Raw genomic sequence first — 15,141 nt, 5'->3', positions numbered from 1 at the left:
TTCCCTCAGGAAAATCGAAAAATCAATGGCTGCAGGTTGAAGTAACACACCACTGCATTGTCCCTCTCTTTCCTTTTTTTTCTCCTTCTCTTTTCTGCAGTGTGGAGCATGACTTTCGTCTGCAGGAAGGGCAGGTGGTACGCACATGGAAGGTGGGCGACCCTCCGGAGGGCTCCCCGCAGCCCTCCACTCCCCAGGCCACCACACCCCACCAACAAGACTCCCCTCAAGCGGTGCGGCCGCCTGCCACGACCAAGAAGAACAGGAAGAAATGCTTCTGGTTCCTCTGAGCGTCGGATGAAGGAAGAGACATTTTGATACTGTAATGCACTGCATAACGTTCTTTAAAAAAACTTTTAAAAAACACAAACTACAAATGTTTAACTGTGGTGGTTTGATTGAAAAACAAGTGTGGAAGGGACTTGGAGAATTAAAATTCAAACACAAAGCTGTGGGAGGAGGAAGAGCTACAGAGGTTATGGTTTTAGCTGTTGCTGTTGGAGTTGATGAGAATGGTTTGACTGGGGCGCACATGTTGTTACTGCTCTTAAAATGCCTCTTCAGCACTTATAGGTTTGATACTGGTGCAGGGAAGTAAAAGTGCTGAAGTCAAATAAAAGCAAAAAGTTCAGTCCACAATATGAGTCACAGTTAGGAAGCAATTAGGAGATATAAAGAGAATATATAGCGGGTGGAAAGGGGCAAGGGGCACAGTACAACAGGCAATACAGCAGAGAGGATAGAGCATATTTATAAAAGATGAAATGAATAGAGTTTCTAGGTAAAAAAGACGACGGAGAAGAAGAATTCATCTTCATTAATGGACTTCATTAATGGGTCAGAACACCAGCTTTTATATCCAGAGACATTTAAAAAGAATTATTATGACCTGTATTTAAAACTTTTAATATACTGTAATTGATGACAACCTGCTACACGTGTCCACATGCACACACAGACACACACATAAACACACACATGAACTGACACATTTACATAAAAAAAGCAAATATAAAATGAGAAAATGGGTGAACTGAGTTCTGTACATATCAGAGCTATTCTGCTTGGATGCTATATTTCAGATATGGATTACTGCTCTATAAAAGTATTTTACCACAGCTGGCCGGTGTGTGTTGTCGTATTTTAAGACATTATCAGTGGGGTAAAACCCACCTCAGCCTACTCTTACATTGAGAAATCTACTAAGAAAAGGTAGAAGTGTCTTCTTAAAATATTAAATTATACTGTTGGTGAAGCTTCTACAATTTATATACATATAAACTACTGATTTAATCTTCAACAGTGCATATAGGAACTATTTGTAAGTTTTGCTGTTGCTACAGTACAGTACATTGCCAGGATTAGCTGTTTATAGTCTGAAACATAAGTCCAGTATCAAACTTTATTAATAAGCGTCAGTAAGGTGCAGCTAATGTTGACTCTTATTTTGCTAATATTTCTATCTCTTCTTATCTTCTACTGAATTTAGCATGCTAATCGGCGAGCTACCACTTTGCCATTTTCCGATACCGAGTCACTGCAGCGTCCAATCTGCTCTCAACAAGTAGAGGTTTTATTGTAGTTTGTATGTGTCAGCGTTAGCTATAACAAAAAGTAAATTTATGTAGCACCTTTAAGGCTAAATTGCCAAATGATACATAGAGTGGAGAAAAAAGGTGTTGTGTAATAAAAGTGGTAGGCTAAGTACCATAAAATGAAAATAAGCATAATGAACTTCACTGAATGTAGCTGTTTGCCATCATTTGCTATTAGTCACTGTGTGAGACAAGGGGCGCTAGATGGCTCTGACTTCTAACTAACAAAACAACAAAAACATTTTAATGCATTTCAAGGATGTCACAGCCGAAATGCAAGTAGCAGCAGCTTCTCAGTCCTCAGATGGCGGCTCAGACAGCCCACTTTCCTGGACACTCCAGGGCAAGTCTCAGGAAATTAAGCCTCAGCTGTTTGATGGCTGTGAGAAGCCCCAAATATTACTACTTAGTAATTCATGACACACATAAGCTGCTTCTATGTTCTATGAGGCTCTGAGGTGGTGTGAGATCGTGGCCTAATTTATCCCAAACTTCAGAAAGTGTTAGCTCTCAGTTTGTTGTTTGCTTTCACTTTGCCTCAAACAAAGCAGTTGGAAGCTGTTTTGTTTGTCGTTGGGAAGCGTTATTGGAGGAGATGAATGTTTTAGACATCCTTCTCAGGCAGTCAGGGGTCCACACTCCCTCATGTTGTTGACTTGGAAATGCCCCTTTTTTTCTCTTGCTGGGCTCTCAAGACTGTAAGAGCACACAGGCATGCATACTGTATGTACACATGAGCAGACACACACAAACACATCAACCCTAAGCTTGTTCAACAGAGGCCCCATGTTCGCCGACTTAACTCTCCGTCCTGCTGTGCTGCACTGAGGTGGAGAAGTTAAAAAGCTTTTCTTTTTTTTTGCCGCACGCACCTCCGCCTCAAAAATACGCAACACATTTTACACACATACCCCGTCACGCACGCCCTGGAACCACACAATTCCACTTCACACACATACAGTACACACACACAATCGCACAGCTAACATATTGTTCTCAGACCAACACAATGCATTATCTCCCCCGCAGTTGTTCCTCTCTCCCTCACAACCAGTGCACATGCTCCCTTTCCTAGTAGCTCTGTGTGTGCCGCGCAATGCTGAGAGGAGTGTAGAGTTGTCAGTCATTAATCTGCTACAGCACAGCCTGTAATCCTGATGACAGAGCGGAGCGGGCTTACAGAGAGCAGAGAGGATCTGAGCCCAGCCTGGAGTGGGGAACAAAGGAGCCAGAGAAGACTGGCTCTGAATCCATAAAGAGAAAGGAAGTGAGCGCGAGTGTGTGTGCATGTGTGTGTGTGTGTGTGTGAAGGGATTCTGGGGTGAGGTAGGTAACTATTTTGTCAGCAATGCTGCAGTGCTATTCAAGAATGAATGCTGGCACACACAAAAGGGAGAGAAAGCTTTACATGTGAGGCAACCCGGGCTTGTTTGGGTGTGTCAGGCTGTAACTCCAGGTAAACGGGGGGCTTTTGGTCCCAGAGCTGCAGAGACAACGCGGCGGGCGTTGGTGGTGGTGGTGGTGGTGGTGGTGGTGGCCCTGCAGAGAAAACGCAGAGCTCATTCTGAGGCCTCTCTTCAAAGAAACATCAAGGGGTCAAAGTTGGCTCACGCAATTCAGCGCAACATCAGTCGAATCTCGGGCTGAAAATGAAGGAGGAAAAAATAACCATGTCTCCAGGCATCAACAAGCATGCATAATGGGCATGTGAAAACAACTACAACTGCCCCTGCATGCTGAGAGCGGAAGCAGCAAAGCTAATACTGCATGAGTCATTGAGCTTAGGCTGCTATAGAGATATTATGTTTCACTTTACCACATTACAACTAAAGAGGTCATTTCACAGTCAATCAGACCGTGGAGTCAGAAGGTGCCGGAGACAGAACCTGTCCGCCGGTCTGGCGGCCGAATATTGTTTGGAGGCTAATGCAATAAATGATGCAACATAAACTGTGTCTTTTCTCAATGACTTAATAATGATGCTGATAAACAAGCCCCAAAGTTGCAATGATACTTGAAAGAATTTGCTTTTCTTTGAACCGAGATAGGAACCTCATTAGTGACCAAATAAAAGAAAAATATGGATTGAATGTGAACCAGGGGATTCAAATTAAAAATACACCCACACGCATACACATACATAAAGAAAGAGGGAGGGAGAGAGAGACTGACACAATGCCTGGTTGCATCCTCTAGCTTGGCTTTTTAGATTGCAGCAGCATCACATACACATACACAAACACACAGTATGACAGTCACATCGCTCTGCATGTGTGAGCGTGTGTGCATGTGTCACTGGGAAATTGTAAATAATGAATTAAAAGGTACCCATTTCAAGACGACCCGCCAAGTTTCTGAGTCAACCGCGATAGCTGCAGATTGGTTTAATAAAATATGAGCTAAATTCTCCCCTGCCACTGCTGTCACTGATGCAAAAAAGGGCAATGAAATGTAAATACGTTGTAGCTTATCTGAGAGGGACAGGGAAACACTGCAAGACCTGAGACACCAGCTGAGGACGGGAAAATACCATCAGATCTTCTTCACAGCAACCTGTGGAGGCAGAGAGAGAGAGGGAGAGGAGAGGTGTGTGGGGTGGAGGGAAATGTCAGTGAGCTGAATGAGTTGTGATTTCGTTTTGGACATTTTGGCTTCACAGGAAACTTCAGAGGAGGCAGCAAACAGCAAAGACTTGAAGACAGAGTGGGATGGCGTGCACTGCAGCAAGGGCCGAGTCTGAATCATGTTGGAGGAGGTTCAGAAGAATCAGAGGAACTTCCCAAATGTACATAATTGGAGCTTGGAGGAACATCAACATAAGATCTGGACGGCTGTGAGTGAAGTTTTTACTGTGTGCTCATTCCTTCACGTATGATTTTTTTTCTTTTGTATTTATTATTTAGGTGTGTTCAAGCCGCCCACCTTCAAGCCCCAAATGCCGTCACACACACACTCGGCAGTCAGTCTTGAGGTTGAAATGTGTTTTTTCTGTTTTCTGTTTGATCCCCATATATAGGCAAATTCACACAGAGATAATTTTACATTCATGTGTCGGTTTTTCTTTTATATACACCTGCACAGAAGCTATCACAGCATTTCTTTTTCTCTGATTCAAACCGGCCTCCCAACAGGAGATGGATCAATCAGTCCGTTTGCTTGAACTTGGAATTAGCTCTGGTTCAGCCCTGGAAAAACAACCCCAGGTAAAAAACAAAACAAAAACAGCTTTACTTTCATCTGAATGTGGCCACCTCCATTGATATAATGAAGGAGCCAATACAGAGGGTTCAAACTAGATAACGAAGGGTCAATCAGGAAAGAAGTTGAACTAAACTTTTGCTGCAACATAATACAGCAGTATCTGGTGGGGTATGAGGTAAAATGAATTACATACACACACTCCTGGGTCGGTCATCAATCCAGTCCTTATTTATCTGATCAGATTTAAAGGGATACGCCAACATTTTTTTTTCGTTTCTTGCCTCACTCCCAAGTCCATGACAAGCAGATAGACACCATCCTTTCGACTGTGCGTGCAGTAACAAGGGAGATACGGGCAGAGCTGGCGCACCGCTAATTAGCTTAGCTCAAACGCTGGAAGTGCATAAGTAGCCTCCACCTAAACGGCTCCTTTCTCGACTAAAAATGTTTGAAATGTTGATAAAGTGATATATTTACAGAGTTTAGAGCTAAAATGAAATCAGCTTCTGACTGCTGATTTCGGCTCGCTTAGGAGGCAGGCTAATACTACCTATGCACTTCCAGCGTTTGAGCTAAGCTAATTAGCAGTGTGCCAGCTCTGCCCGTATCTCCTTTGTTACTGCACGCACAGTCGAAAGAATGGTGTCTATCTGCTTGTCATAGACTCGGGAGTGAGGTAAGACACGAAAAAAAAAATGTTGGCGTATCCCTTTAAAGTATCTTCAGCCATCAAACTCCTAGTTGTGTTCTCAACCAGCCCTGGTGAATCTTTATTTCTTGGTCTCACTGGTGTTTGAATCAACGCATCCCGACCAACAAGGGGCTGTTTTTGTCTTTAACACATTTGTAAGTGTTTTTAACGTCTCATCTGTCATATCCCCTAGAGCTCTTCAAGGCATTGTGGGAAACGGCATCAAGCAGCTGATTGGTTCATGCAGCCCCTGCCTGAAGCTGAGCTCAAAACAGAGCTGTGCAAAAAAAAGGGGAGATTTATACAAATGAGACGTATAGAAGAAATAGGCGACATGCATTGGTCCTCGGTGGTCTGCACAAAGTGTTGTTGATATTTGACAGATGTGTGTGTGTGACCTATACAGTAACATCCTTTACTGAGTGAGGTCGTAAAAATATTGATGTCTTTTTGCAGAGCTGTAATTCCAACACATGCACTTGGTTGTCAGACACAGAGTCGTTATCCTGCCACTCTGTAGCTTTCAGTTAATCACTGCCCCCGTACACAGGCACGAGGTTTGAAAGTTCACAAGCGAAAGGATCAAAAGTCAAAAAAAAAAAAAAAGCTGCTAAATCCACACGACGGATGACAGCGTTCAGCACTTCAAACCGTGAACTTCTTACCACGACATGTCATGTGGCAAAACTCATGACGCTGAACAATGAGTTCATAAAACAGCGAGAAATTTTGAACTAAGAATAAATAAGAGTTCATGCCTGTGCTGCCTGCGGGGCAGTCAGTGTGCTCAGGAACACATTTGACAATTATTTTCAGGGGAATGTGTCACTGTTTGAGAGGAGTTTTCTGAACATCAAAGTCAGTCTCTCTGAAGACATGTTAGATAACTTCAAAGTCCTGTGACTGCTTTGCCGAGAGGTGCTTTTCCTTTGTTTTGTTCAGCTAGTTTGTTTTCCACCCCATTGAGGAGCAGATGATAAAGACTGTGAGTGCGTATTGCATCATGAACCTGCTCTTTGTAATTTACGATTCAAGGACACAGTGGACATCGAACATGACTTTAAACCCCCAAATACTCTGACAGGTTGCATCCAAGCATGAAGCTGGCAGAGGTAGACTACCTTTTCAAATGATTTTTTTTTCTTCTTTTTATTTAGCAACTGCAATGAATCGACACGTGATGACAGAGCTGCATTAATCAGGGCCACCACTTGCATGTACCTGTATGCTTTATGTAACAGACATTGGCTCAAAAACAGCTTTTTCTACCCTTATCTATTAATTATTTTTCTAGTCTTTGCTCGTTTAAGTCTATGTATAACAGCCTAAAGGCTCTGAAAACCATTTTTCCTCTAAATGAACAATATGTTGTATTGAACAAAAGGTTTTCCAATGTAGAGTTCTGTTTGTTCATATTGCCAGGTTGCTATTATTGATCATATTTGATCACATCACATTGACACAACCCTGATGAAAACAGATTACATGAATGTTTTAGGGGTTAAACATTTAGAGGAATTTCAGAAGACTCACTGAAACAAAGAAACAGATATAATTTTAATAAGTACGAAACAAAAACAAAAAGATCCTACCTCTTTTTTTATCCTGATGTTAACCAAAGCTAAAAGGCTGCCAGTGTATCAGTTTTCTCCAAGAAGTCTCAGCAAGAAGGTAAATAACAAAAATATTGAACTTTAATTTAAAGTGTTGCTGACAGTTATTAATGTTTAAGGTCACACAGAGTTAAATCTGAACCAAGGAGCTTTAGATATTTCATATAATAATACCCATCTGGGTTTCAATCCAAATACACTGTCTGATAGAAACGAGCGGCTGCTGCCTTATCAGAGATGATGATCAGCTTTTGTGCTGACTTTTATTTCCCACCGCGTCGAATCAGCGGCGAGACTCTGATGCCAGTAACTCCTCTTAATTAGTAGCAGATCCTCCACCAGCATGCAATATACATCACATTATAAACCTCATCTACCTGCCACACATAGAGTGGGTCTCCAGTGGCATTATTATATGACTAATGCTGTGGCATTAATTGAAATTCCTGTCCCTGAAGATCAGTGTCAGTGGATTGGCTATTACAGAGCTATCTCCATGTGTCGGGGCTGGAGCCCATTCCAGCAAAGTAAAGCCACAATATGCAATCTATAATGTGAATCTGATCAATAAGAGGAAGGGCAGCATTTATGAAAATGTAAGGCATCATCTGCTTGGTGAAAATGCACAGTCTCACTTTTTACCTTGTTAATTTAATCAGCTAAACTAAAAGCAAAGAGTAATGATACCTTACATTTTGATATTATGAAAAATAAATATTACCATGAAATGTTAAAATATTATTTTATGTGATGAATAGTTAAAAATATACCGCATAACACTTCCAGTGCCAGGACAATCATTTCCATGAGGTTTGGTCTGATGTAATGTAAAACAGGCAACATAGCCTCTGAAATAATGCACAAAGATTCAACTAAAATTAACATACTGGGACATGTTGCATCACATATTCTGGTAATCCTCCTCCAGTTCCTATCAACTCCAGCCATTTGCATTTCTCTATGTAACACAGTATTGTAGCATACGAAACATGCAATAATAAGCTTCTTTGGCACTGGATGTTGAGTTGAGCTTTGTCTGTGTGCTACAGTGTAAGAAGATAAATAAAGCTCTCCAGCTTTTGTAGATCATACAAAGGATTTCAGTTTGATCACCTCCTCACGCAGTTTCTCCTCCAGCTTCCTTAACAACTTTTCGTCACTCATACCTGAATGTTAAACAAGTTATGTTACCAACGTGCAACTAAGTAAATAGTCCAACGAGTTTCACATGTACACCAGGCTGGTTCAAATCAGACTGTGTTGACTTTGAGTGTGTTTTGACTTCCAGTCATAGCACCAAGTATTTTCGAACATTTCAAATTGTACTTAATTATGTGCAGACGTCACCAATTGTATTGTATATTACACGTAAGCCTATGCTGTCTGTCATTTCACAGTTCACCAACTGCAATTTATGACCACTCAAATTTCTACTCATTCCCGTCTATGTAGCTAGACCTGCAACATTAAAATTTAAGAATATCTCGATGATCCTCTCGCACACCCTGAAGGATTTTTTTTTTGATTGCTTCAGATTGACCCAGTTAAAGCTGTGAAAATTTTATATGCAGGTATATCGTTTCACAATTCACTGACCGCTGGGCAAAGGACTTTAACTCTAAAATAAAATAAAAACACATTGCATTGCATTAGAGCTTAAAAAACAAACTCTGTGTACAGACATCTGTACTGAGTAACTGTGATGCAGACATAAAATCATGAACATCAATCCATTTGTCATTTTTCATGCTAATATTGTGTTGTGAAGGATTCACAAAACAACACAACACAGCTAGACACTGTTTCTTAAAAGGGGCCACAAGACAAAATGCATACTCCTCTAACCTCCGTTATTATGGGAGCATTTTGCATCTTTTTAAAATGTAAATTATGAATCTGAAAAGTAAATTTTAACCACAGCTGTGGTGGATAACTGCAGTTTAGAGTGTAAAGTGTAAAATATTGAAAATAAATTATGATTAAAAGTGGCAAAACTGCACTTAAGAACACATTCATGTAAATACAGCTGGTATGATATTTCTGCTCCTCAGGAAACAGTCATCTTGCACCATCAATAACTCCAGAAGATAAACAAGAGCAACTGTTTTGTTTATTTTAATTCATCCAGTATTTATTCATTGGATGCATCTGAGACTCTCCTCCACCTCATAAAGACAGTGGGACCTCACTAAATTTGCGCCCTGCAGCTGTCAGTTTATTATGCAGGCCTATAAAGATGACACTTTACTACTTTCTGTCTTCTTGTTGGATCTTTTTACGGGTAATTAGCAGAGAAATTCACGGTGTATTTGACTAATGTGCAACGTACAGATGAGATGAGGCTGCACCATAAATAAGGGCATTTAGTTTTGGTCCAATAGTATGTCAAGGACGCGTGTGCAGCTGATCCCTGGCTCCCATGTTGAAGCAGTAACCTGATCGCTGCTTGTTCCCACTGAAGTCAAGTCTTGGAAACTTCAGCCAACAAACATCCTTCCGTTTCTGCACAACATCTGATGACAGCAGTTTCTTCACGACAGTGGACTTTTTTTTTTTTTTTTGGTTGACATTTAATCGAGAAAGTATGAGAAACAGTGGATCATTGAAAAGGGAAGCAGACGCATGAACCTGCCGGGGCTCCGTCTAATTAGTGGAAGCGTCTTCTTCTGAGCAGTGATGGTGCGTTTTTCTCTCTCTCTGTGGATGGGAGCTCTGCTTCAGCTTTGTCATGCAACCATTTACACCAACGACTGGGCGATAAGAATAAGAGGAGATCCGGAGAGTGTGGACAGGATAGCACACAAGTATGGATTCACAAACATGGGTCAGGTACGTGTGGTCCAACACAGACCAGCACCAGACATGGACAAGTTTGCATTATTGATCTCAAGTGTTAGACCTCTTAATTCCTCTTTCTGACAGTCAGACTAAATGTGCAAGAAACAAATGTGGACAAATTACAGGGCATGCACAAAGTGTTGTGTCAAATCTTGAGGATCTGTGTCCTATTTAGCCATTTACCAGACAAATAATCAACTTAAGTGGCAACAGTTTGGGATTAAGTGCAATGAATGTTTACCATTCACATTGAAACTTAAGAAATAAAGATCTTTGAATGTGAAGATATTTGATGTCAAAGGATTAAAAAAATAGATAATTCTCACTTGTATTAAACTGCCACCAACATGCAGCAAAATATCAGTTTGAATGTTTCCCCTGACATTGCTGGGCCTTTGCATCCTGGAGAACTTTTTATGTCAGAAGTCAGCAGCTGCTCATCGACATTACAGACCTGTCAAGCTGCCAGAAATCACATTTAGCTCTCTCACCTCTTGCGTTCATTTCAGCACCCTGACCTCATCCATATAATGTTAATTATCCACCCAGTTAAACCCCGAAGAACCAACATCCTCCGCTTTTTATTGCTGTTTCAGTTCAAACCACAAAGCCTCTTGTCGGGTATGTACATGAAAGAAAATAAAAACAAAAATCAATTGAAGCATACTCGTCAATACGCCCACAGAATGACCAAATAAAAAGACAATCAATAAATAATAAAACTAATAAATAAAACAGAGAAAGCCCATAAAATCCAACACATTTACTCCCAGGGGATGGGGTGGTGCTTTAATAAAAGTTGGAGGTCTTGCGTCTCTGTTTCTCTGTGGGTGATGATATGAAGCAGCTTTTGAAACAGAGAAAATACTTGGCTTTGTAGAGCTGGGGAACAAAATCAAAGAGCAAATTTCACAACAGCACCATCAGGGAATAAATTAGGAGCATAATTTATTCTTGTCATTCACAGGAAATGACCAGCACTTTTTTATATATATATTAAACATAAATTACTCAGAGACTTCTCGTCTTCTTGCTGTATGTAATAAAAAAAATCTGCTTACATCATGGCATTGTGGACACGGACACACACACACAGCTGCAGTATGTGCATGTATAAGGCACACATGAGCAGCAGTGTGGCTGAAGCCTTGTGGCTCAGGTTGCCTTCGCCTGAAAAACTATCACAGGTGTAAGGTAGTCGCCGTAATAAAAGACACCGAAGGCCCGTTCATAATTTATCAGCTGTTTAGCTTCAGAGACAGAGCTGCACACCTTCACCTGGAAACATATTCATCTAGACACATGTGTGATGTCTTGATGTCTTTTTATCCAGATCGGAGACCTGAGGAGTTATTACAGTTTTCGCCACCACGACACGGCGAAGCGGTCCACTGTGTCCAACAAAGAGGTGACTGTCCGCGTCGCCAAGGAGACCAAGGTATGGTAACGGGAGATGTGGAAGGACTCTGCTGGATTATTAATTAGCTGTCCCCTCCCTGCCTCCTCATGCAAATACACACATGTTCATGTTCCTCCCTGCACACCCAAACACACACTCATGACCTCACATCATGGACCTACACACACACACACACACACACACACACACACACACACACGCGCACACACTTAACAAAACCTACAGATGCCAAGAGTCAAAAGAGGAACAACACAGCCCAGTGTTACACAGCACATTTAAATTTTTACACGCATTAAAATTAAAGTTGCCCAAAGGACAAAGCACAGACAAGAGAGAGAGAGAGAGAGCATAAACTGAAATGGAAACACACAGAAAAGCTACAAATGTGAGACACATGCCAAAAGGGGAAACACATGCAGCAAGATTTGCTTCACCAGCAGTCCTCCATATGACACTACTACAGATGGACTTATCTCTAAACAGACTTTTTAAGGCAGATAAAATGTAATTGAAAGTGAGCGTAGTAAAAGAAAACATCTGTTATGTAATCTGTAATATACATATATATATATATTTATATTAAAAATATTGAACTGTGGTGATGTAGCTGCACATATCAGAATGCCAAAGTCTACAGAGGCGGCTCTGTTGTTAAACTGTCCAATAAAACATGTATTTATAATGTATTCAGCTTTACTCTCAGACAAATTGGCAGCAGGAAATATTAGCTGTATTTCAACAACGGCGCACATCGACCGGCCATTCGTCTGCTGTGTGAGGGCTCAAAACCTCACAGCAAATTTCTAAACAGACATTAACCTGGACAAATATCTTTGAAATCTTAAATGAGTTACTTATTTCTCAGGTGGAGAAAATACCTAATTAGATTTGATAAATAAAAGTGTTTAATGGTTGTATTGTCCACTGCTCTCTACACCCATCCCGAAACACATTTCTGTATTAGTTTCTATTAAGACTTTTCAAGTTGATGCAATGATGATGCAAATTCCTTTTAGTGTAAGGACTTTTTTTGATGCATGATTAACACATGTTCTGTTCTGTTGCCCAGAATTAATCAATTCTCAGTTGCAGGCTGAACTGTCTCTGCTAACAGGTACCACTCGGATCATATTATTTGACATTTATTCTTATGCCAAATGCAGTGAGGCTTTTTAGCGTTTCTGGAAAATATTTGATAATGTTTATGGTTAATGTATGAAAAAGTTAGATTTGATTGACAGTCCTAGTTTATATGATCAACTCTGTACCTAATCAAGGTACAGTTGTTGACTGTTGTGAGCAGACAAGTCAGAGAATCACGATTCATCCTCTGGGAACCATGAATGTTTGAACCAGAATCTATTTGGGAGATTATGAGATTACATTGGGTAGAAAAAAAAATGACACTGACTGAAAGAAAAGTCAGAGTATTCATCCTCTGGGAACCGTGACAGTTGTGTCGGTGACTGAAATTTCACCCGACTGACTCAGACACCATTCTGCTAATGTGGCTTAAAGTCTCACGTCTACATGAGTACAATTGCCCTGTTTGTTCCTCTTTTTTTTTTTTTTTTTTTTTAAGGTGGAATGGCTCCAACAGCAGGTGGTCCTGAAAAGAGTGAAGAGGAACTCTGGAGAAAAGCTCAACCTCTCCATCACAGACATGAAAACCACACACCTCCCCCCTCCTCCCCATCCTCAGTCCAACCGCACCCAGATGCTGCACTTCAGCGACCCGGCGCTGAACAGCCTGTGGTACATTGTGAGTCAGTTTTTTTTTTGTTTGGTTTTTTTTTTCTTTACTAAACTCAGCTCTGAAACACAGACACACACAAACCCAGACAGACAGAGCCTAAAATAGACCCTGATTTATTCTTCGCTCCCAAGGGCTAAATTGAATGTCCCACTGTTTGCTCCACAGCACTGCAGCGATGAGTCCACGGGCTGCCAGCCTCGCATGAACGTTGCGGCGGCCTGGAGGAGAGGGTACACGGGGAAGGGTGTGGTGGTGTCTGTCCTAGATGATGGCATTGAGAGAGAGCATCCGGATCTGAAGCCAAATTATGTAAGTGCCCAGGGATGGGACGCTGTTCTCGGGAAGGGGACATTAATCATAAGCAATTTGGCAGAGCTCTTAGTGTAAGAGCGCAGAGCTGAGACAGATATTGCAGGCAGAGCTTTTGGGCCAAAGGTTTGCAAAGGCCGGCTAAGAGTATTGGAATGGACATTAAACGTCTGATCCACTTAACCGTCGAGTGGACTGGTGAATAATGCTCTTTGTGATTTGTCTGATGAAACGGAGACAGATAGCCGCTGGCATCTTGTTATGTGCTGCTACTTACTATCCATCTGATTCAGGATCCTCTCGCCAGCTATGATGTGAACGGACAAGACCGAGACCCTTCTCCCAGACATTCGGACAGCGCCGAAAACTAGTGAGCACCTCTACTCGTGTCTGGATTTGGCTTTGCACCTGTTTGGTACTGTAGTTTCCTGTTCCAGTCGTAATTCCAACTTTAATTAACGCACGCTTTTCCTTTTCCTTTTCCATTTCCATTTTTTTTAAACCCTCCAGTAATTACATGCATATATGGATATGCAAATTCCCCAGTCTGAATTCTGTCTTCTCACTGGTTTGATGTAACGGAAATAGCCCATCTTCTCCTCATGCATATGCATCTAACCTCATGTTCTGATGTTCTCCTCCTTTCTCTGAAGCCATGGGACTCAGTGTGCGGGGATGGTTGGTGCCGCTGCAAACAACTCTCACTGCACGGTTGGAGTGTCTTTCCACGCACGGATAGGCGGTGAGTCCACGTGACGGCACGCAAAAGCGGCACGCTCAAGGACTTTTTGGAGGTCAGAGTTTCGTATGTAGTGGATCCAAACATTATCTTTGCCTCTCTCTGTAGGCATCCGTATGCTGGATGGAGATGTGACAGACGTCGTGGAGGCCCAATCACTGAGCTTCAACCCACAGCATATTGATATCTACCTAGCCAGCTGGGGGCCAGAAGATGACGGCGCCACTTTGGAGGGGCCGGGGCCTCTGACTCATCTGGCTTTGCAACATGGCGTTAATACAGTGAGCGCGAGAATTTGTGTGTGAAATACTGTAGCAAGAGGGGGAGAAAAAAAAAGAAGCTTGTTGGCTCTGTGTGTGTTTGTTTACATCTGTGTCCCACCTGCGGCTGTATATTTACTTCGGGGGTTTATCATTTTCTCCCTATCGATGTGTAAATATCATTAATAAATGAATCGCCTCTCTCTCTGTGCCTCACCAATTAATCTCAGGGCCGCCACAAGAGGGGCTCTGTTTTCGTCTGGGCGTCGGGGAACGGGGGGCGAGTCGGTGACCACTGCTCCTGTGACGGCTACAGCAACAGTATCTACACCGTCTCCGTCAGCAGCAGCACTGGACGGGGCAGCCGGCCAGATTACCTGGAGCAGTGCTCCTCCACGCTGGCAGCAGCTTCCACCGGGGGGGAGACGGAGGACGTGGTGAGTAGAAAGAGGAAGTGTGTCCTGTATGAAAGGCCCAAAAAGATGTTTACATGAAGCTCTGTGTGCTTAGATGGATCTGTAAAGTCACATTGTCCCTTTTCAGTCACCAGTCATTAGGGTTGGAAAGGGGCGGAAAATGTCCAGTAAATTTCCGGTAAACTTCCAGAAACTTTCCATGCAAAGTTAAGCTGGGGAATTTTGGAAATATTCCAAATTGGAAACTTTCCATGGGGGTAATTTAAAAACATAAATGTAAATATTTTGTTTTGTCATATTGCA

At 41.9% G+C, this 15,141-nt stretch overlaps 2 protein-coding genes across 4 annotated transcripts in view; both read left to right on the top strand.

Annotated features, from left to right (window-relative positions):
- The window catches only part of LOC146977036 (uncharacterized), a 33,989-nt gene extending 32,871 nt beyond the window's left edge, over positions 1 to 1,118 (top strand). For all 3 annotated transcript variants that reach the window (XM_085792937.1, XM_085792936.1, XM_085792935.1), the window contains exon 4: positions 101 to 1,118. In XM_085792937.1, the coding sequence (XP_085649063.1) occupies positions 101 to 290 (190 nt within the window). In that variant the 3' untranslated portion in view covers positions 291 to 1,118. The remainder of the gene's footprint in view (positions 1 to 100) is intronic.
- An 8,369-nt stretch (positions 1,119 to 9,487) lies between these two features.
- Positions 9,488 to 15,141, top strand: part of pcsk5a (proprotein convertase subtilisin/kexin type 5a) — a 35,353-nt gene continuing 29,699 nt past the window's right edge. The window contains exons 1-8 of the mRNA XM_085792934.1: positions 9,488 to 9,929; positions 11,272 to 11,376; positions 12,941 to 13,120; positions 13,280 to 13,423; positions 13,717 to 13,793; positions 14,077 to 14,165; positions 14,271 to 14,443; positions 14,653 to 14,859. Coding sequence (XP_085649060.1) covers positions 9,777 to 9,929; positions 11,272 to 11,376; positions 12,941 to 13,120; positions 13,280 to 13,423; positions 13,717 to 13,793; positions 14,077 to 14,165; positions 14,271 to 14,443; positions 14,653 to 14,859 — 1,128 coding nt within the window. The 5' untranslated portion in view covers positions 9,488 to 9,776. The remainder of the gene's footprint in view (positions 9,930 to 11,271; positions 11,377 to 12,940; positions 13,121 to 13,279; positions 13,424 to 13,716; positions 13,794 to 14,076; positions 14,166 to 14,270; positions 14,444 to 14,652; positions 14,860 to 15,141) is intronic.

The sequence above is a fragment of the Trachurus japonicus genome, chromosome 12 (genome assembly GCF_045865225.1).
Source record: "Trachurus japonicus isolate A0001 chromosome 12, Traja_1.0".
Lineage (NCBI taxonomy): Eukaryota > Metazoa > Chordata > Actinopteri > Carangiformes > Carangidae > Trachurus > Trachurus japonicus.
Note: the sequence above shows the minus strand (reverse complement) of the source record. Positions and strands in the feature narration are given on the sequence as shown.